Source organism: Eurypyga helias, unplaced genomic scaffold (genome assembly GCF_000690775.1).
Source record: "Eurypyga helias isolate BGI_N326 unplaced genomic scaffold, ASM69077v1 scaffold12713, whole genome shotgun sequence".
Classification (NCBI taxonomy): Eukaryota; Metazoa; Chordata; class Aves; order Eurypygiformes; family Eurypygidae; genus Eurypyga; species Eurypyga helias.
The window spans coordinates 42,446-64,094 of NW_010240705.1; the positions used below are offsets into that span (position 1 = coordinate 42,446).

General features: G+C 42.9%; 1 protein-coding gene across 1 annotated transcript in view; it reads right to left on the reverse strand.

Moving 5' to 3' along the window:
• The window catches only part of HDX (highly divergent homeobox), a 38,965-nt gene extending 18,305 nt beyond the window's left edge, over positions 1-20,660 (reverse strand). The window contains exons 1-3 of the mRNA XM_010148528.1: positions 20,514-20,660; positions 14,867-15,991; positions 9,592-9,645 (exon numbers count right to left, since the gene is read on the reverse strand). Of these exons, the coding sequence (XP_010146830.1) occupies positions 9,592-9,645; positions 14,867-15,991; positions 20,514-20,660 (1,326 nt within the window). The remainder of the gene's footprint in view (positions 1-9,591; positions 9,646-14,866; positions 15,992-20,513) is intronic.
• Between the last annotated feature and the right edge of the window lie 989 nt (positions 20,661-21,649).

Consider the following 21,649-nt stretch of genomic DNA (forward strand, 5'->3'; position numbering starts at 1 on the left):
CGGCACTGTGATGAGGCACTCCCGTGGCACTGGGATGATGCACTCCCGTGGCACTGGGATGATGTGGTCCCGCACGGCACTGGGATGATGCGCTCCCGTGGCACTGGGATGATGCGCTCCCGCATGCTGCCCCCTATTTTAATACGTTTATGTTGGCACACCCCACGGCTGCTGGAGGACAAGCAGAGCGCAGGAAGTGGCCCGCACCGCACGAGCCCGCTGCGGAGCGAAGTTGGGAAGTGAAGGGAGAGCCGGCTCTGGTTCTGCCGCCGGGGAGAGGCAGCCCAGCGCGGCGGAGAGGGGGGCAGGAGCGTGGCAGCAACACTCCAGCCCCACGGAGAAACACGTCACCCACCCCCATCCCGCCCGGCTGAGCGCACCCCTAGCTCAGGTCAGCTCCCCCTCCCGAAGTGAGGGATGGGACTGCTGGAAGGAAGTGTGCAGAGGCTGCTCAGCCTTTTCTTACTACATACAAGGATTTTAAGTGGAGAAAGCAGTGTTTAGCAAAACCACCCGGCCCCATCAATTTTCATAAAAAAAAGCAGTGTCGTATCTTTTCCATTTTCGGTGGATGCATATTAATTCTGATGATCTACTACAAATGTTTAATAAAATCCGTATTAGATACAACACTAGTCAATGGTTTCCACCTCTCAACTGCGATATAATTTTGTACAAGACCAGGGTTGTAGAGTCAGTCTCAACAGCTTTGATCAAAGTGGTTGTTTTAAAGTTATGGCAACTCTCCTAAAGGAGTCTTTTCCAGCCAGTTACTGTGGTAATGAAGAGGGGGGAGGAAAAAAAATCCCAAAGTTTTTGGTTCACATCCTTGTGAAAAACAATCCCTCACGTTTCAGATGACGGTAGCATCTTGGCTTTTTTGTTGCAGTTGCTGCCACAGCGGGTGCTTTCTCCTTTCACCTCTTCCTGAAGAGCTGGGGTAGCAGCACGCGAATCACGCTGACACCGATCCCAGGTCAGAGGAGGGAATGGAGAACAGATCTTTTCAGTCAACTGATACGAAGGAAATACCAAAAAAACCCCACACCACATGAAAGAGTCCAGAAAACCGGAAGAAAAGGGAGGGGAAAACGAAGTGCCTGTAAATGAAGATGGTGTGAACAGTCTGGTCGCCCTCGGGGTTGAGGGGAGCAGCCTTGCGCTGATGTCTGGATCAATCCACCAAGCAAACAGCGTATTCTCCAATTAGTACTTCTCATTCCACTTGAACTTTCCCACTTTCGAGTCCATATCTTATCTTTGCCATCATTCCCATCGAGATCAGCACTGAGTAACCTACTGAACACAGCCAGGCGGGTAGGAATTGAGCCTCCGAGAAGCTGAAAGCACTCTCTTCAGAAAGGTGTGTTTTGCATTCTGTCACTACAGATGCCTGTAATGCAGCTGGTTGGTCTTTGCAGCAATGAAAGATGGAGTTTATCTGGTTACTGGACTGGAAATTTTACCAGTGGCCCAGAAAAAAAGATTCTCATCATTTTAGGGCTCTGATTCACAAGGAATTTGCTAAGAGGGCAGAAGGTTGCCACACATGAAGTAGACTGCAGGATCTGGCCACCTGCACGCTTGCACACAGTAAGCGTGAGCTCCTGCGTGCCACCTCTGAGAGGGCGAAGGAAGACTGCTCGCTCGCTCCGCTCTCACTTGCTGCACCATCGTAATGGGATCAGTCTCAACCCTTGCACTCCCCAGCTGTAAATACCACTTCAGCTGGTATCAACTGCAGATCCAGACTAACCCCCTTTGGGTAACTGACTGTGCCAGACACCCTCTCATGAATTCTTTAGGGAAATCTCAAAACTACATTTGATTACAGGATCATCCCCTTGACCAAGATTGTATGCAAGTTTGACTCCTGACTTACAAAATGCTCAAAAACTACATAATGATTTAACAAAAATCAATGACCTTTGTGAGAAAATAAGGGGTAGAATGTCTGCATTCAACATACACCTACTCTTCTATCAAGTTAGTTAATAACTTCCTCATGCTTAGTATCATCAGAGAGACTGAGGAAACATGAGAAAAACCCCACAATCCTACAAGTATCGTAACACTGATGGTTATGCATCCATTAGCAAAGGAAAAACAATATCAAAAGACATTACTGAAGAGTGTCATAGAACCACAGAATGGTTGGGGTTGGAAGGGCCCTTAAAGATCGCCCCCCCCCCTGCCACAAGACCAGGTTGTTCAAGGCCTCAGCCAGACTGGGCTTGAATACTGCCAGGGATGTGGCATCCACAGCTTCTCTGGGCAACCTGTCCCAGTGCCTCACCACCCTCTCCGAGAAGAATTTCTTCCTGATATCCAATCTAAACCTCCCCCCTTTCAATTTAAACCTGTTCCCCCTTGTCCTGTCACTACAGACCCTTGTAAAAAGTCCCCCCCAGCTTCCTTGGAGCCCCTTCAGGCACGGGAAGGTGCTATAAGGTCTCCCCGGAGCCTTCTCTTCTCCAGGCTGAACCCCCCCAACTCTCTCAGCCTGTCCCCATAGCAGAGGGGCTCCAGCCCTTGGAGCATCCCTGTGGCCTCCTCTGGACTCGCTCCAACCAGTCGATATCCTTCTGATGTTGGGGACCCCAGAGCTGGACACAGCACTCCAGGTGGGGTCTCACGAGAGCAGAGCAGAGGGGGAGAATCACCTCTCTAAGTGTCATATTTATAGCACAGCACCTTCCAGAGCTGAAGACAAGCCAGTAATTCACTTCATATTTTTACTTCATTATAACCATTATGAACACAACTCTCACTTCCTTTCTTCAGATCTCCTGCTTGCTGACTCGAGCCTCGGCTTTACCCTCAGCAGTATAACTATTTGCTGAATGCTTTACATTTACCAGTTCTGTTGTCCATAGTTTGAAAACCAGAGAGAAGCTTCTTCCAGCAGAAACCAGACTATGTACTCCCAACGCAAAGCAATCCGTGTGAGCAAATTGAATCAGCAGTTCTGCCGAGCGCAGGGTTAAACCCTGCTTATCCCCTGACCTCTCAAGTGTAATAACAACATTCTTAGAAGAGATGACCCAGTTTATTATAGACATTCCTGGCACTTTGCCGAGCCCCTCATAATACCCACTGGGCATGCAATATTTGTGGTGCAAATCTAGTGTCTATAATTGGTATAAATAATTGCATTGCAGTGGAGTGTCCTTATCCTGCCTTTTATTAGAGCCTGCTTTTTTAGATCAGTTTTTATGCATCAGTTGAAAATGTTTCAGGCCACGTGCACAAATGCTATACAAAACCTTCAGATAATTAATAAAAGACGTTAAAAAATGAAAGAACCAGCGCTTTAATATAAATGTAATAACTATTGCATTTATGCTGCAGCTGGGCACTGGATGTTGTTAACAAAAGTTATGTTTATTTAAATCACAGTGAAATCATATTAAATCAATAGTTCAGTTCTGATGCTCTGTGATGTGTTCTACGGTAGCAGTCATTTCTAAGCAAGCAAGTCTCTCACAGCAAATTTTTGTCACTACTCAGATACTATCATGGAAAACCAGCAAGACATTATCAGAGTAGTACTTTTTTGTGCATTTTAAGGGTTCTTTAAATCGTAGTAGAAAGTAAAATAGGACAAACAGTGGCACTTACCTCCAATGCTCTCTAGCAACCCCAGTGTCTTATAAATTGGGGGCACTTCTTACTTCAAATTACTCTAAACAAACATGTCCACTTTCCCTTGAGCCTGTCTAAGGCTCGCTTCTTTAGACACCCACTCTCAAACTGCAACAAAGGAGTCTGTACCTGCTTCTCCACACTTTTCATATTTTTAAAGCTCTCCATCACACTCCTCCCTCCCAGTCACCTCTTTTCAAGTCTGAAGAGAAATAGCCCATTTGGTTGTTCACTGTATGGCTGCTCTGTGCCTTTGATCACTGTCACTGCTTCTCTGTTGTGTTTTGGGAGGAATGGGAAAATGGAACATCATTCAAGGTATGAACAACTCCTAGATTCTTCTGTACAAGCATATTGTTATTTTGCCCCATTCCTAACAATGCCAGCATTCAGCTCTCTGAACCCTGACACTACTTAATATCTAACCAATTCTTTTGGAGGATTATCAATTAATCTCAAGATCTTATTTGTACATAATAATCGTTCTTTCCGAATCAATCATTCTATGTATGTTCCCCTTTTCGCATCTGCACCATTTAGTATTATCCTTACTCTTCAGTTTATTATTTCTTGATTTGGTTTCCCATATCGAAGTTCTGAAAGTCTGTATTTTCCCTTAACACTACCAGCATATTTAATCTCATTAAAGCTATAGCAGATTACACGTTCCTTCATTTGAGGTTTTAAATTCAGGTTTCATAACTGTCACAAAACTCACCCCATTTCATTGATCTCCTGCTACAGAAACAATCCTGCTGCTGAGGCTGGACACTGATGCTCATACACAGTGTATGTTGCCCGTGCAGGAACACTGCAGTTGGAAGGATCTTTCAAAGAACTGTACTTTCTGCAGAAAGGGACTCTGCATGTATTTCCACCCAGTAAAATCCTCAGGACTTCCAGACCATACATGATTCTCTCCAGGGAAAAAAAATGAAGGCAGCTGGTGTCCACAGCCAGCAGAGCCATTCAGACAGCTGGTTTCCAGACACTGCCTTTCCAGGTCTTGACAGTGTCCTTCTCAACACATGAGCAGGTAAGTTCCCACCACAAGACACCTTCAACCTTAGGATGAAGAAAGGTACCTGAAGGCCTCTAGCAAAGCAAATGGCACGGGGCGAGATGCTGCTGGCAGCTTCATTCATAGAGCAGAAAACAGAGCAGCCAGCTGCACAGCCTTCAGGCAAAAAGGTGTTTGGAAATGGACTGCAAGCTAAACAGCGTCTGAAGGCACCCTTAAACTATTACCGCTAACACACTATTAGTGCAAAACCTGCTAGATTTCTGGAAAAGGTACTTATTGCATCTTTTCCCACTGGTTTGGGTAAGCTTGAACTTTGCTCTGATGGAAGCAGGACTGATAAATATTTCATAGTACCACAGCTTGAAGAGAGCTGTAACTGCTTCAACGCTCAGCCAAAATTACATATATTCTGTTAATATGTGTTTCTAACCCAAACACAACTAAGGAAAAGAAAAAGGGCAAAAAGCAGAAAAGAGGTATCAGTGCAACAGAACAGTTTAGCAAAAAAATTAAGCTCCAGTCATGTCACTCCATAACTTCCAAAAACAACCTCCAATCCACAGACTGACAACTCGCCCTTCTTCTAGAGATTTTGAACTAGTCTGTTAAATGGTGAACGTTCAGCCTCAAAATAAACTGGTTCTTAGACAGCAATTATGATTCTTACTTAACTATTGATGTCTTCCTCATACTTCACTAGAAAGTCTGCTTTTCCAGTTCCTGGCCAGATATGACATTTTTTCCAGCCTGCAGGATCCCAGCATACATTAAACCTAGGTGATTTGTGGTACTTAGATGCAGTGTGTCATAATAAAAGGACGTATTTTTTTCCTAAAACTATGATAAGGCTTGCCTTGCCTTTGCATTAACTGAAGGATTGCTGTTTAGAGTAGTGAAGAGCTGCTGTTCACAGCAGTAAGGTCATGACATGTTCTGCATGTTATTATCATCTAATGTAAGCATAAACAAATTTAAGTACCTTGAGATATGAAATATTTCATAGGAGGAAAAACATTAACTGATTATCCAAATGACATGGGAGAAAAGGTAAGGACAAGGACAGCAGTTACAATTCAGTCCTGTGGCAATCTGCAGGTTGCCCTGCCAGGCTCCTGCTGAAGCTCTAACCAACTTGAGTAAAACATAGTTTTCTTCCCTCTGCCCTTCGAGGAGAGGAATGCAAACTGGTGAAGAGAACTTCACAAGGTAATATTGGTATAGTCTTAAAACAAAAGGTACAGCTCAGGTGGACTGTGACTTTAGGTAGTTTTAAACCCTACGGGTGCTCATATTGATTTAAAAGTTGCTCTACAACATCTTTTTCTCCAGTGCATGTTGGCTTACTGCGGCAGCAGGCAGTAAGATTTTTAGACAGTCCAACAAGGTATTTTCTTTAGCAGTTATACTGATTTATCTCCCCAGTCTAGTCTCCTCCAAACAATCCAGATGTGTTCCCCATGCCCACACATGTGCCAGTACAACTGGGGGCAGGTCTCCCACTGACCTGGGCTTAGACCAGCCCCTTCACCCAGTTCGAAGCGCATATACTGGCACGCTGCCTGGGACAGGTTGGGATCCGAGAGGAACACTTTAAAGCCACCATCTCCACAATTTTATTGAAATAGGCAATGTTGAACAGCAATTTAACAATCAAAATCTAGCACAGGAAACCTCTGCACATTTTGGAGATTTTCTCCCAAAATATACAGGCCAGTCAGAGGCCAGAGACCCCAAGCTGAAGCTCTAGGCAGACGCAGCTAACCTACCTACGGCAGAGGTTCCTCCAAAGTTCAAGAAGGTATCGAAGCCCTCACTACAATGCAGCGTTGCTCCAGCCCCAGCTCCCCTGCGAGTTTCTCCACTGAGGGCAGAGCTCCCTTCAAACCTCCCATGAACCAGCCCAGGCATTAACACGACAGACAAGTTTCACTTAAAATCCCACCCAAAATACACAAGCTACATACCATGTGATTCACTATGCCTACTTCTGAAGGGTGATGGGCAGAAATAATTCTAAGACCTTAATCTGCTATCTTAATGACTCTGTATTTCAGATTTCATATTAAGACCACTAGATCTACTTCGGATTAGAAATTAAAAAATAAAAGCAAAACTAAACCGCCGGTCTCTCCCCAGAACCAAACTTCACAACTCAGCCAGGCACAGCTTACTTGGAGTCAACACCTATGTGGCAAATATTTCTCATAGTTAGCATACCAAGTTATATCTACCATAAACACTAACCATTCTGCTAAGACACCAGATGACACGACTTAAGCACAGTTAGTACAGTCGAGACTTAAATGCAAGGACAAAAGTGAAGATATTTTCCCCCTTTTAATTCTCTTCAACCAGTATCTTCATTGCTATTTTTGAATCCTTGTTATCCTTCCACCACCCTGTGAAAAACCAAAAATCGATGCGTTCATAAAGGCCAGTGCATTGCACATGCACCATAACAGAACACAGAACTCTAATTTCCAAAGACATTCTCATGAATAACTGAGAGGGTGATATTTCTAGGCTAATATTCATTACCAGTCAGGATGACGTCATTTTCCAGCATAGCTGAGCAGACCAGAAAGAGTTTCTGCAGAACTGCACAGTTTTTATTTCTCTCGGTGCAGTTGAAGGACAGAGCAAGGAAAACAAAAACATCAAGGCAAAAGATTAAAAATTCAGAGCATCTAAAAGACGATCTCTATTTTAAACAAAATACAGATTAGCCTTTTTACTGGTTGAATGGCAGTAATTGCCATAATCGCAGTTCTACAACTCTATCCATTCTATTTCTGTTCCCTCACGCACTTTCTTCAAAAGGATTTCACATTTGAAACTGAAGTTTCCTAAGAAGTAGGAACTTTTTCTCTCTTTTTGTTGTCTTACACCTGTGTATACAGCAGCTTTAGAGTGCTAACTCCTCAATTTGTCTCCTTAAGAAGGCTATTTATGCATTCATATTGGAGAAAGTACATCCACAAATCTTGGAACAGATGTTGTCCAACTGGACCGTAATTAATCAATGGGTTTTATGCATTTCATTGATTAAAAAAGACACAAGTGTAAAGGTCTAAGGAAAAAGAAATCCCTAATTATAATCTTTAATAAACAGGTACTTCCACATCCTTGATGGTTTTAAACCATGCAGTATGACCACCATTCCCCCAACAACCTCTCCGGTGCGGGGAAGGAGGGGACAGCACCATGCCCCGCTCCCCTCGCTGTTCCCAGCTGCATGCTCCTGCTGCCTACGGTGAGCGGGCCCTGGCACCCCCCGGATCCCCGGCACGTGCCTTCAGCTCACTGCAGACAAGCTCAGCAGAAGAGTATGTATCTGGCAGGTCAGACGCTTGACCTGGATTACCTCGCAATTAGCTACTAGCACCAGTGCTAGGGATGGGGTGCCAGGGCAGCAGCGGGGAGAGGGGGAAAAATCCTCCCCCTCTCAACAGGGATGTGCTGTGAAATCAGCTCAGTCAAGCAGTGAAACTGTACTCCAGGACACTCGCCAGCTGCTTGGTGTTTTAAAAGGTCATTAAGTGGTAGAGGAAAGGTGCCTTCCAGAAAAGAGCTATATTTAAAACAGCCTACTCAAGAGAACTGGGACTTAGGGGGAAAAAGAGGAAGAAAAAGGATGCAGTGAGCAACAAGGATTTGTATAAAAGTACTGGCTCCTCCGGGAGATGCTCTTACAAAGTACTCTCTGTACAAACCGAAGTAAGTCATCTCTCAAAGTCTGCAAAACTACAAGTGTTCCACAGCTGAGATCCAGCACAAGTCTGCAAGAAAGCACAATTCATGTGATGGTCCTTAGATTCCTACTTACACATAAAACGCTACCAAACTCACACCTTTTGAAGACTAAACAGAAGAACCAAAAATACTAAAAAAAAGAAAAAAGGCCTGGGTACAGCAGGGAGGAGAAGGCAAGGCAAGGTTCCCCCGTTACCCACAGCACTGCCAGAGCAGCACACGTGACACCGACAGCTCAGTGGTTTGGGTTGTTTGGTTATGGTGACAGCCACCTCCCTAGTTGTCTAGCCTGTTGTTTAGCTGGACTGATACACCAGTGCCTCTTGCAAGCTTGGCTGTACCACCCAACCTGCAGGCTTAGAGTGTATTTTCACGGTAAGCAGGAAGAATCGACATGCTCTTCAAAGAGAAGCCAGCAGACTACTCTTGAACAGAGATGCTGAACAGTAAATCAGAGCTAAACCAATCGAACCCGCCTGGAAGTGTTCCTGCCCAACCTGCTCTGGGCGAACCTGCTTTAGCAGGGGGGCTGGAACAGATGATCTCTAAAGGTCCCTTCCAACCCCCACCCTTCTGTGATTCTGTGAAAAGAGTTGGATAGAGGTATTCTTCTGACAAAAGCCAATTCATATCTTGTGTTATGGTTTAGAGTCATTTGTGAACTGAGGACACCAATCTGGCTGAATCTGTCTAATGTGAAATGACATATTATGTGGATAAAATTAGACTTGATAAAGTTACTACAGATAGCATGGACTAAGTCTGTGCAAGTGCAGAGTAGCTGAAGAGTGAGTTACTCTCTGAAGCATTCAGTTGCCTCAATTAGCAACCATTTCTCTTTCAATATAAAAAAACCCATATTTTGAGCTCTAAACTCACAGTCCTCATCAATTCAGATGTTGGATTTCAACTAACAGCACAATTCATATACCCGAGCATCACACTACTTCACACAGGACTATGACCCTGAGCTACTTTTAAGGATACATACACATCAACTACCTTAACTCAAACATTGTATCTGCAGATAAAGTTTGTACTAGTCAATGTATAAAGGGGGAAAAACCCCACACAAGATAAATAGAACTGACATTTTCAAAAATGCATTTTCATAAACTTTTCATTCCTTCACTTGATGCATTAGATACTGAAAATGGAAATATACTTACTGCTCTTTTTCTGGAACAACCTGTAATCCAAGGCACAGTAAGGTTTCCTGAAATCTGCAGAGGAGAAGGAGGAGACAGAACAGAAAACAACAGCAGCTTAGGTTGCTATGATAGCTAATACTGAGCAGCTTTCACAAGACTTCAGTATTGGGTGTTCAGTTTTGGTAAGAATGTCTTTAAAATAGGTTAAGATTTAAAGCCAAAACAAAGTCACACTTACGTTGTAAGACTAAACCACTTTCTCTGGGTAAGATAACACGATGGCAACTTGGGTGTTTCTGCACTTTTGCTACCTCAAAACTTGTATTTCAGAACACAAGTTTTCACTTTCAGTCTATCACCAAACTGGTAAGATTAAGCAGACTGGAGTTAGGCAAGGGCCAATGTCTGACAGAACTGCCAGCACAGATTTTTCAGTGGCATCAGTTAAACTTTCAGAAGAAAATACTATCACGTTGGTAACTGACCTATTCAATGTCAGGTGTTAAGGACCTGTATCTTAGCAGAAAAACTAGGGACATCAGGCTGGAGAAGGAATGGGAAGAGGTATGGAGGCAAAGGTTAGCTGCTTTAATTCCCTTTGCTTCTCCATCATTCCCAGCGGTCAGACTTTATTAATTGGACTGTCTTCCCTGGCCATCTGAAATGTGTTATAGCCTGGAATATTTTAAGCTTATTTAGGATTCCATGTTCATCTTCTGCTGCAGACAAGCAATGCTTGAGAGACTAAACATAGCTCTCGAGAGATTAATCAATCTCAAGTCATTACACACACTATATATGTGAGGAAGAAAAATCTACGCACTTCTGCTGACTGTATCAAAGTACGCTAATAGTTTTTGTATTTGAGAAGTGCTCTACTAATGAATCTTGCAGCATGAGCATAACCAAATATAGAATACCTGGTACAGGTTGTCTGGTGTACAGGCACGTAAGATACTTTTATTCTTCAAGCTTTTAGCTGGAAGCACTTGGAGGTTACCTACGGTCAGACACTTTCTCACTACAGCGCAAGGTGAGTTGACGGGGGCTAGAAGTGAACTACATCAGCTTTTATGTCTAAAATATTAATTTCTTAGTTGTGCATAGACATTTTAGAAATTCTGTATAAACAAGTTACATCTGTTACAATTCTATATCCCACAGCAGCTTCACACCACAGAATCCGCTGTACGTGCGTCCTCCTTATCCACCCAGACGGCTTCTCTGCACAAATTTGAAGTGGGGCTACAGAAAAAAAGTGGGTTTTCAGGTGAATAAAGCAATCAGGCTGTCAAAGCATTAACGGTCCCTTGGAAGACAATGCACACACGTTCTGACAGGTATGAACCCAAACACAATCCAGTTTATCCAATATAACTACTTGAAAGGCGACATGCACGGCGGTATTCTAAACTCGCTCTATGAAAATGAGACAAGGGTTGGGGTCCTTTTTGTTTGGGTTTATTTTCTGAGTGAGATGGATAGTTACCCTGCATCCTCGGTGTAACTCCAGTCCTAGTCCAACTACCATGAGTTGCAAAAATGAGGACCTGAAATGCTTCTCTCAGAACAGACAGTGTGTCCCAGACACGGCAGCTCTGGCAGATGCTGAAGTTCAAAGGTACTGCAACACTTGCAAGATGCCAGTGCTGTACCTTGACTGAAGCGGTTACACCCTGTGAAGTCCCTACATAATCTTTTCCCCATTCACCTGTCCATTTACTGTCCCAAATTCAGTGCAGTGGAACAAACCAAGAGCCCCAGCCCTGTCCTGGTTGCTGTGTCCCAGCATTACTTCAGGGCATACGCAGTGCGTTTGCAGCCTGCTCACAGCTCCTGTCTTCCCCAGAGCCCCACAGGTTCTCCCCACTCGTGCTGCTGGAAGTATTTCATCCCAGAAATAAAGTAGAGGAACTCCTGTGACAAAGGTAACTCCGCTGCTGTTACATGAGTGTCAGGGAACACCCTGTTCAAGTCTCTTCAGGGAAGACCATCTTGCTTGCCCTAGTGCTGCCCACAGTAAGAAAGTTCTCCTGTTGTCTTCAAAAGTCTCTAGAGAAGTAAACAAATTACTTTGATAGATTAAAAACAAAAATGGAGTCCCATTTCCTTAAATATATGCTCATTCATATAAAGCAGCATCCTTAAAGGGCATGCTAAAAATTAAATAAATACATATCTATATCCTATTCTGACGTACTGAGAGGCTTAGGATTTTCCCTTGAAGAAGATAGGGCTAAATTAGGTAACTGTGCTTCAGTGTGTATAACAAGGTAATTAAAAATAAACATAATTTCAATACTATTTTTGTCCCTTAGAGCTGGGGGGGAGGAAGCCAAGACTAAATCACGATTCAGCCGTGAGGACCAGCAAGAATAGCCTCTCTAGTTCAATACGCTTAAAGCCAAACCAAGAAAAGTAAGTAGGTTGAACAATTTGTTTACTGAAACTGCTCAGGCGTTAAAATTGATCACTTTATTAAATTTACTCTTAAGTTACACTAACATGAATTTGATTAATTGAACCAGTAAGGAAGCTAGAACTAATTGCTAATTAGATACCTCACCAATGTACGACAGTAATTACTTCATCAAAACACAAATCTCACAGTCTTGACTTTGAAGAAGCATCTGCTTGCATGTTTAACTACTCCAATAATCATGTAGCTCAGGTTTAATCTATTTTTAAATTCAGGAAGATTTCACTAAGTTAAAGGATTTTCATTCCTACGCTGATGGACGAATTAGCTAAATATGGGCCATAAAATTAACAGACTGACTACGAACAAAAGAAATGTCATGCTGTGTAAGACTAAAAGCATTCAACAGCACCTCTTACAAACTCTGTCTCTGGGAGTTCAGTACATAAAAATTGTTAAGCTATAAGGGGAGTGTCTGCACGAATTAGCAGTCACACTGGACTATGGAAAGGACTTGGAGGAGGGGGTTAAACCAGTGCAGAACTGATGATTTCAACAAAAAACATCAGCCTAGCAGAGTACACTATTCGCTGCATATGACTTTGAAGGCAGCAGGTGAAATGTCCTTGTCAACGTGATAAATGAGTGTTGGAAGTGTCACTGTCATACACCAACACCTCCTAAGACACAGAACTTTTGCATTGTCCTGGAATGTGCTAAAAACTCTCAGCAAGGAATGCAGTGACCTGGAGAAATCAGCACCATCGTTTCTCCAAGGCACTCCAGCATCCTGCTAGGCTGTAGGTCAGTATTCCTCTGCAGCTTCCACAGAGCCATGATACCTGAGCCTACAGCTTCTGCCTTCCCTTGGAAATTCTCTACGGGTGTCATCTCGGAGTTACAGCAGTAAGTGAATTAACAGCAACCTGCCCAGGGTAAGGGATACAGGGGCTCCCTTAATCCAAGGTGCATTCCCAAATCCAGAGAACAGGCTGTCAGAGAGGCATGAAAGTCAAATGGGGTAGAGATGAATTCCTCGCTTATCAAAAAATAGTTACGTTATTATAACAAGGTGGAGAGGGTGGGGGAATGAAAAAACCAAAATGAAGCTGCAGAGATACCCTTGTTCTGACCCATATCACACAGACAGGTAACACGTCACCTACCATGAACTGCTCTAGCTGCTTAAAAACCTCCTGTCCTTACCCCCCAAAAAAAATCCCAAATCAAAGTTATTTCAAATTTCATTTAAAAATTCAAAACATAAGAAATACATCTCTGATGCTTTTATAAGGGTGAAATAAAGTACCAAGAGCACACAGTTGGAGAGAGCAATACCGTATTTCACTTCCTGAAACTTAAGAAAACTTCCCTAAGCTCTCACACATGCACTTTTGCAGTTTCACCAGCCCTTTATTGAACAGATGTGCACATTTACAGCTTTTCTTCTCCTATGAAACTGGGATGTCAAAAGTAAACAACACTTAGTGAATTTTATAATTCAAGAACAGTAACAGCAAATACTGACACTCAAGAAGAACAGTAACAGCAAATACTGACAGACTGAGAATGGAAAAAGAGTAAGAACAACTCCTCTAAAGTGCTCAGCTTAGAAAAGGCCATAAATAAGAACTGCAGATGTCCCATCTACTACAGAATCTACTCCAGAGTATATATGCTCCTCAAACCTCGAGTTTACCAAGAAAAGCAGTAATTCCAGTGAAAAGTGGCACTTACTTAGACTCAAAAAGCTTTCTTTCAAATCCTCACGTGAGATAGAACAGTCAGAAAAGAGAACAAAACCACCCAAAAGCTTCACAAAGTATTGTTCCCTCTGCTAGTGAGTCATGCACAAGAAAAGGTGGTACGTTGTTCATGCGGTTCACTTTCAGGATAAATCAACAAGGTAATAACAGGCACAAAAGTAACACACGCAGTATCGCATCCTGTAATGCACAAAGGTAACACACGCAGTATCGCATCCTGTCAGTCTTAAGACTTTAATCTCAGTGTCTCCAGACTTCGTCATGCCAGATGGCATAAAAATCCATGGAAAAAACCCCAATTTGGATGTTTCCTGCACAATTCTCTCTCCTCTAGTTGGAGCAAAAAATAAAAAAACCTGTGTCGTGTTGTAGCTTCCCCTGAACATCGTTTAGTTCAGTTATCTGCGTTTAATTTTCCCCTCTCCGTATCACTGAAAGGACTGTTACAGGAGGAGGAAATAATGGGACTGAATGTAAAACCAGCATTTGAATTAGATGCTGTGGGAGAGGGATAATATTTGCTCACTTAGTGTCTCCCATCATCTTAACTAGCTTGCAGGAGATCCTAATCCCTAGGAGAAAACAGGCCCAAGTGATTGACAACTGCACGGGGGTACAGGCAGGGCTGATGGAAGAGCTAATCCAAGCTGCCATTAATAAGGGCAAGCAACTGTACAGCAGCAGACGAGGGCCTGATCCCATGTGCTGCCCTGTGCCATGTGCCAAGTCAGCGTACAGAGGAACAGCCACGGGTATCGCTGTGACATGCGCCGGCGAGCCACGTCGGGACAACACAGACCTCAGCACGCACCCGCAGTCGTAGGTATCTATCTGGTTTACCTCTTAAATCTGTGAAGGCCGCACTGATCTTCACTAGGCCGCTACCCACTGCAGCCACGGGCTCAGCTGCACACGTAAGGGTGTTACCACGCTGAATTCCTTCCTGCACTTTTGTTTAAGAAGGATTTCTCTCTGCTGAGTGATGTAAATAGTGCACAGCAAGCAGAAAGGTGAACTATTGCTTACAGTTACCAACTTTCAAAGAAAACAGTACCTATCTACAACCTTGTCTTCAAGGTTTGAAGACAGATATAAATTGACAGATTACCTGGTAATTATTTTGGTTTTGTGACAGCCTCAGTTGACTTGAAGATGTAAAATGAGGAGAAAAGGTACTTCTTGATGGATTAGCACTGTTATACAACGTAGTGGATGTTGTATGCAATGAGGTCCGTGCAGGCAAGTGGTAGTCTCTGCTATGATACAGAATATTGTCAGGCATGTCCCTGGCATTCACCATCTGTGAACTACAGCTCACATTTCTTCCTGGCCCAGGCAAGGCTGCGCTTTGGTTCTCTACTCGAACAGAACTGCTGCTTTCACAGTATCTTGAATAGCTTTGTATTTGTGCTCCCATGGATGCTAGTTCTTCTTCTCTAGCATATTCATCATCCACGTCTCCAGTTTCCATCGCGATGGACAGAGAGCTGCCTTCCACCGAGCTATGCTTCTGCACTGCAACTCCTCCCACACTTCTCTGAGGTTGATCTGTAACCGCCAAAGAGAACACTTCGCGGATTTCCAGGTTTTGCGTGCTACAAGAAGGGTCCCTGGTATTAGCCCTTTGTCCTGGGGGCACATGCGGTGCGAGCGCCGCATGTTCCGGTTTTTGTAACCTTTGACATGCCACGGGTTCGGCTTTACAGGGTCTGTGGCATATCATCGGTTTCTGAGGTAACACCAACTCCGCCGTCTGGACCGATGAACCACCGTAGCTTTTTTTAGTGTGACTATATATGGAGTTCGCAGAATTCAGTACGCTTGTTTGCCTAGACAAAATAATAGTCTTTTCCCCTACTAATAGGGAAGCGTTTTTACAGTGTGGTACTTGTCGCCCTATAGGGATGTGCTGCTGCTGAAACTCTGTGTCACTTTTTCCTGGTAGTCGTGGAACAGAGGTTTTATGCATTTCTGCCATCGAAGCATTTGTCTGTTTGGTGGCTCCATGCCTACCGGATGAACTAGCAGGACTGTATATACCAGTCACTATTACATCGTTATTAGAAGAGGTCCAAGAAGACTGCTGACTTTGGGATCGAGCAATATTTACCACGTTTCTAACTGCTGCTTCTGGAGGTACCGAGGGAGTAGTAGGGACAGTCCCTGGGGGAGTGCCTCCAGATTCTACAGCACTCTTGCTGCTCATCTTCCTTCGTTTATTGCCAACCCACGTCTGCAAACAACAAACAACAATGACAAACACAAAACAAAACATTCAATAAGCAGAAAAATTAGGCAATTCTGTTTTTAAGCAGATCTGATGAAACGTTAAGTGTTCAAGCTGAGACCTAAGTTTACAAATGTGTAAATCATTCCCTGATTATGCAGCATCTGAACAATATAGGGTGGAAATCCATGCCCCTTGTGCTTGGGATTCCTGCACTAATACACATGAGAACCCCACTCCCAGTTCCAAATCCCCAGTTTCTCAAAAATTCCGAGACTGCATCATGCCTCCTGTCCCAAAGTTACTCCTAAGATTTATTTAACTGGCACCACTATGACTCATTCCTCCACATTTAAGTTTTTACTATTAAGCACCTTGAGATGCAGAACCATCACTGTGGTAGCTAAACTTTTGTAACCAAGTAAGAGAGATACGACCTTTAAAACCTCCTTAAACAGAAATGGCCAATTATTGAATTCAGAAAGGAAGAAATAGAACAACTCTTTCTGTTAGACAACTACAAAACAATTCTGTGATGTATTTAGACCTATGGACCAATTCCTCCTCTGCTACCTGCACAATCACGATCTGATGCTTTGGGAAGACCCTGATGGACAAGGTTAGGGGTACTGGGATTAGACTCCAACAGAAGTTTGCTGTTATGGACGTTGCCAGAAGTCACAATGACTGCATATGATTTCGTGTACAGGATTGTAGAGGAAAAAAATATCTGAAAAATGCAGGTGCTATGGCAATTCTGCACAGGGTGAAGTGTATTGCTGTTCTTAACGTACAGGAAAGCCTGTTCTGCAAGAAACACATTAAGATATGGCTAAAAAACTGAAGGGGAAACATTAACTTCAGTATTTCAAGATAAAGAGAGTTCACCTGGTGGAAGCATCAGCTCTAACACTGGAAGCATAAGCACCACCCAACTATTCCTGACAATTTTCATGATCAGAGAGACAAGACTTGCTCAGTTCTTTCACCACAGTACGTCTGCACTGAATGTGAGGGCATAAACCATCAGGACACAAGTGCCAAAGAACATAAAACAAGCTTTTGCATCTGCTTATGCTGGCTAGGAAAAGGATCAGATACGCATATAGAGATTCGGTGAAACAGCTTTCTGCACCACTCTGGATATCATCTACTGCATACCTAAAACCAAACCAAAGCAAGATCTCAACATCCAGTAACAAATCTAGTTGATTTAATCAATAAACTCCCTCACCCTGTAACAAGCAAACTGCTCTGAGTACCTATCTTGGGTTCCCATCTCATCACAGGAAAGGAGGAAAGCTTTCTTCACATACGGATACCTGCTAAGGAAGCAAACAGATTGTTCTACAGGAAGACACGCATCCCTGCCATACAGAAGTATGCTGAAGTCTCCATTCCATTCCACTCATTCTTATTGTCAGATTTAACAAAATGCCTAATTTGAGGCATGATTTGTTGCATCCATAAAACCTCAGCTACTAGTGACAAAATTTTTCTTCTCAAAAGCAAGTTTAAATACGCAAATTATAGCCACAGAACTCAAGTCACTTTCCTGTATTGAACAGAGCAAATTTAGAAGACCAAATATATTTTTTTCGTAATTCCTGCTCAGTCAGTAAACTTTCAAATCAGATATTATAATTAAGTAGAGTCACTGCAACTTTTGGACCAGGAAAAGAGATTTCATCCCCAACTTCTTCAACATTATAGAGTTAAAATCTGAAGTTTTTCCTCATGGTTTTCCTGAAAAGGAATGCATTCAAAAGTGCAAATAACTTACTAGGACTAGTATTCACCTAGGATCAAAGTACAGTTTCACGAGAGAGCCAAAGTCAGATTTGCCGCTGCTGAAGAAGTCCTGTTCTCCTGACCGTGTCCCCAGCCTCTTAGTCCCACCATTTATATAAAAGCACCCACTGGAAGGAGCAGGGAGTGCAACTCCCCCAAAAAGGCATAAAACTGAACTGGCAAAAACACCCCGAAAAAAGGACAAGAGTTTTGGTGAGGTTGGCAAATTGAACTGTTTTCCTCTGAATAAATGTCAGATGATCAGCACAAGGAGCAAGAAAGAGAAGGAGAGAAAGAATTGCACAGCTGGGAGAAGGGAAAGACGCAGAAACCTCCCATTTTTAGCACTGTGAGACATTATCCTAGAGAAGAATGATGTGAAACTATACTCTTAAACTGAAAAGGAAGCTCTACGTTGTTACCAGCTTGATGGTTATAGTATTAATTTGGGATGTGACAGAGCAGCCCTTAAGTACAAAACATCCTAAGAAAAGGGACACAAATCTGTGTTTCAATCAAGTTCCTGAACTGGTAAGTTTGAGCAGCACTTTCACTAACACTGGGAGCATTACTGAAACTCTTAAATTTATTTAGAATGAGAAAAAGCTCCCAGAAGAGATGACAAATCAAAAATCCAGATGCTAAGAAATTTACCTGGGATTTAAAGAGACCCTGAGTTTTGATTCCCAGTTTGACTGAGGCAGAGCTGGAACTTCAGCCTGTTCCACAATACAGACACGCACCACAGAGGGACTGTCAGTGGTGCTTGGCCATTAGTTTTGACCACCCTAAGAATGAAAACAAAGTGTCCTCAGGAAATCCTTCAAGAGGTGTAAAAGAATAATGGAACTGTAACTGTTCTGACATCTGCTGTTGTACTATGGGGAGAACCCCACCTCACTAACCCATGCTCCCAGCACTCAGCAATACCGTGAAAAACAGAGAAATTTGCCTCCTTTATCAAGGCACTTTGTCACATTTCCTGTAAAGACACAAAGCAGCCAGCAGAATTATGCTGATATTAATGAAGGAAACCAGGCCATTCAAACCTGACGTACCTAGCTACATCTCTATTAAATTTGAGGAGGGTTAGGGCTTTTTTCCCAGGAGCAACTCTACCACATTTCCTAATTTTGAAAGGGCAAACGTATTTTTATTTATCACAGTAATAATATCTGTAGAGGTTTACCTCTAATCATAAATAGGACTTTCCTTTTCGCAACCCAGCTCAAGATTAGAAGGACTAGATGTAGTTCTATAGGACCAGGCTATAGAAATCCTGTTTCAGGGAAAGAATAAATTCATAGAGCTATGACATTTGAATTATAACAGTTACATTTAGGAAATTCATGCTCCTGTTACTGTCATATCTACAAGTACCAGCTGCAACCCAAGTATCATTTTGCTAGGAAAAAAATAAAAAGTGGGGATTAGGAGAGGCAGAAAGGAGGGGTGTAAAGAAGGAAAAGGTAAGATCATGCAAAAATAGGACAAATGCAGAACAAATGCTGGGTCTCTTTCCACTGCACTTCATAAATAGGAAGAAAGTTTAAGTATTGCATGCAAGTGCTCAGTAAGGAAAGAAAACTAAAGGAAAAAGGTCATGATACATTATTGCAGTAAAGGAAACAAGAGAGGGAAAGGGAAATACAGAGTGTGAATGAGGACTGCAAGTAAGAGGAGAGACTGGCTGCCTCCTCTAGGTACTTCAGTCAGGATAAAAATAGATAAACAGGCCCTGACTGCATCATCAGCATCCAGATTCCTGTTACAACTGTTTGTCTGTTCCAGGGAGTCTGAATTTCTGGCTGACTTTCAGAACTTCCCACCACCTAGAGCTGAGAAAGTAATTCTTAGTATTTCCAGATTTTGAGGGAGGGGAATCCCAGTAAGAATCAGGGAGCAGGAGGGGTTGTTATTGTCAATATACCACTGGTACACCACTTAAAAAACCCTAGACTGGTCTTAATTCTTCCTCTGCAGTGTCCACTGCTGCAGCAGCTCCTGGTAGCTACACTACCATTGTTATTTTTTCAGCTAATGCTTCATGATTTCTATTTCTGCTCTGAGACAACAGCCATCTTGTTGTCTAGTGTTTCACAAAGGGATTACTATTTCCCTTCCCATGGAATTCATAGACTTTGGAAGAGGGCCTGCTAGCACTAGTGACATTATTCTTTTATAAGAAAAGAATGTACTCGCTGTAAATAACGATGAGGAACCACAATATTTATGATTGTGACATGGAATACAAGTGTGACAGAGTGTGTCAAAAGAAATACTTCCACAATTATTCCTCTACATACAATAGGTTAGAGAAATTTGTTTAACTTAAGAATAGTTTCCTAATAACATGACCTTTCTTTCATACAATACATTGCACAAGGTTTCTACAGGGCAAACTAATTTGGGATTTAATAAATTAAAAAAAAAACAACAAACTACCATCAACAAAAGACAAATACCAAAAAAACCCCAAAACAAATAAAACAAACAGACCAACATCATTCCTTCTGCTATCCAGGCCCCTGCTAAATGCAGCAATCACGTGAAGACATCAGCAAAAACAAACTATAAACAGGCTCACTGGATAAAAACGAACATATCACACACGCACACTGAAGTCTGATTTAAGACAAGTATGAAGTTAGAGACTCCAGTCCTCTACAGATATTTTATGTAAAGAAATGAATGTGTATAACTGTAACACACAAATTTGGAAGGCCTTAGTACTTACCCTGACTACACTGAAGTCCAGTTTAGTTTCTTGTGCACACTGTAATATGAGCTGAAAGCAATTTTTACTTTGATTTGTCATTCCATTTTCATAATAACGCTGTAATATCCTTTGTTGTTCTACAGTAAATACAGAACGCAGATTCATCTAAAAATAAAAGAAGATACTCTGAAAGTTGGAATAAAAACTGTAAGACTTGCAGAATGCACAGGCTCTCATTTATGCTTGTGACAATGCTAAGTGTTGACATGTTTTCTTTACAGAGTCCTTTACCAACACTTTTACTTACTTTCCAAAAAAACCTGTTACAGTCAGCATTAGTGATTCCTTTGTGAGTGAGTCAAGTTGAACAGGTGAACTACATGGTTGGAACAACACTGACAGCTTTTCATAAATAAATATTACATTGTGTTGCTAAGCCTCTAGTTCCAAAAATGTTCCTCCCTTAAAAAAAAAAACATAAAAAATAAATGCATTAGGCAAAACAGAGTAACATCGGCAGCTCTAACAACATTGGCAGGTCTGTTGCCCCTCCCCTACCAAAAAAGGAGACAAAATGAAGGTGGACTCTTTGGCACGAGTGAAGCTTCCACCGTCTCCAACTTCAGCAAATCCTACACTCCGTTAAGGCCGGTCATGCTACTGCTTCTGCTGTGTCAGCACCAGAACTTCCCAGCCCCGAAGTCACAACTACCACGGACCAGAACTGAACATCAGCTCGGGGAGGGGTGGGGGAACCAAAGAGAAGGGCTTTAGGCAGTTCTGGTCCAGCCCACTGCAACACTAATGCTCTAACATGAACGTGAAGGAGGGACCGCACAAATCACAGCCTGCATTTAGAAAGGTTCAAGCTACTGTGAAACTGAGGCTACAGATTAGGCCTTTTAAGAATGCGTAAGGGTTTTTTCACAATGGTATAAGCCAACGCTGGCTACAGGACCTCAGGATGCGATCTGCCCCTTTGCTTTGCCGGAAGCAGTGCTGAGTTTTCCAGCACGCCCAAGCAGAATGAAGAGATCTGGGCTCCTCGCGGGCTAACAGCAGCTCCCCCGCTCACTGAGCCAGCTGAGTCCCCTGCGAGAGCTTCGCTGTGTGGGCACAGGGCAGCCAGGGACCGGGCAGCCCACGCTGGGGCA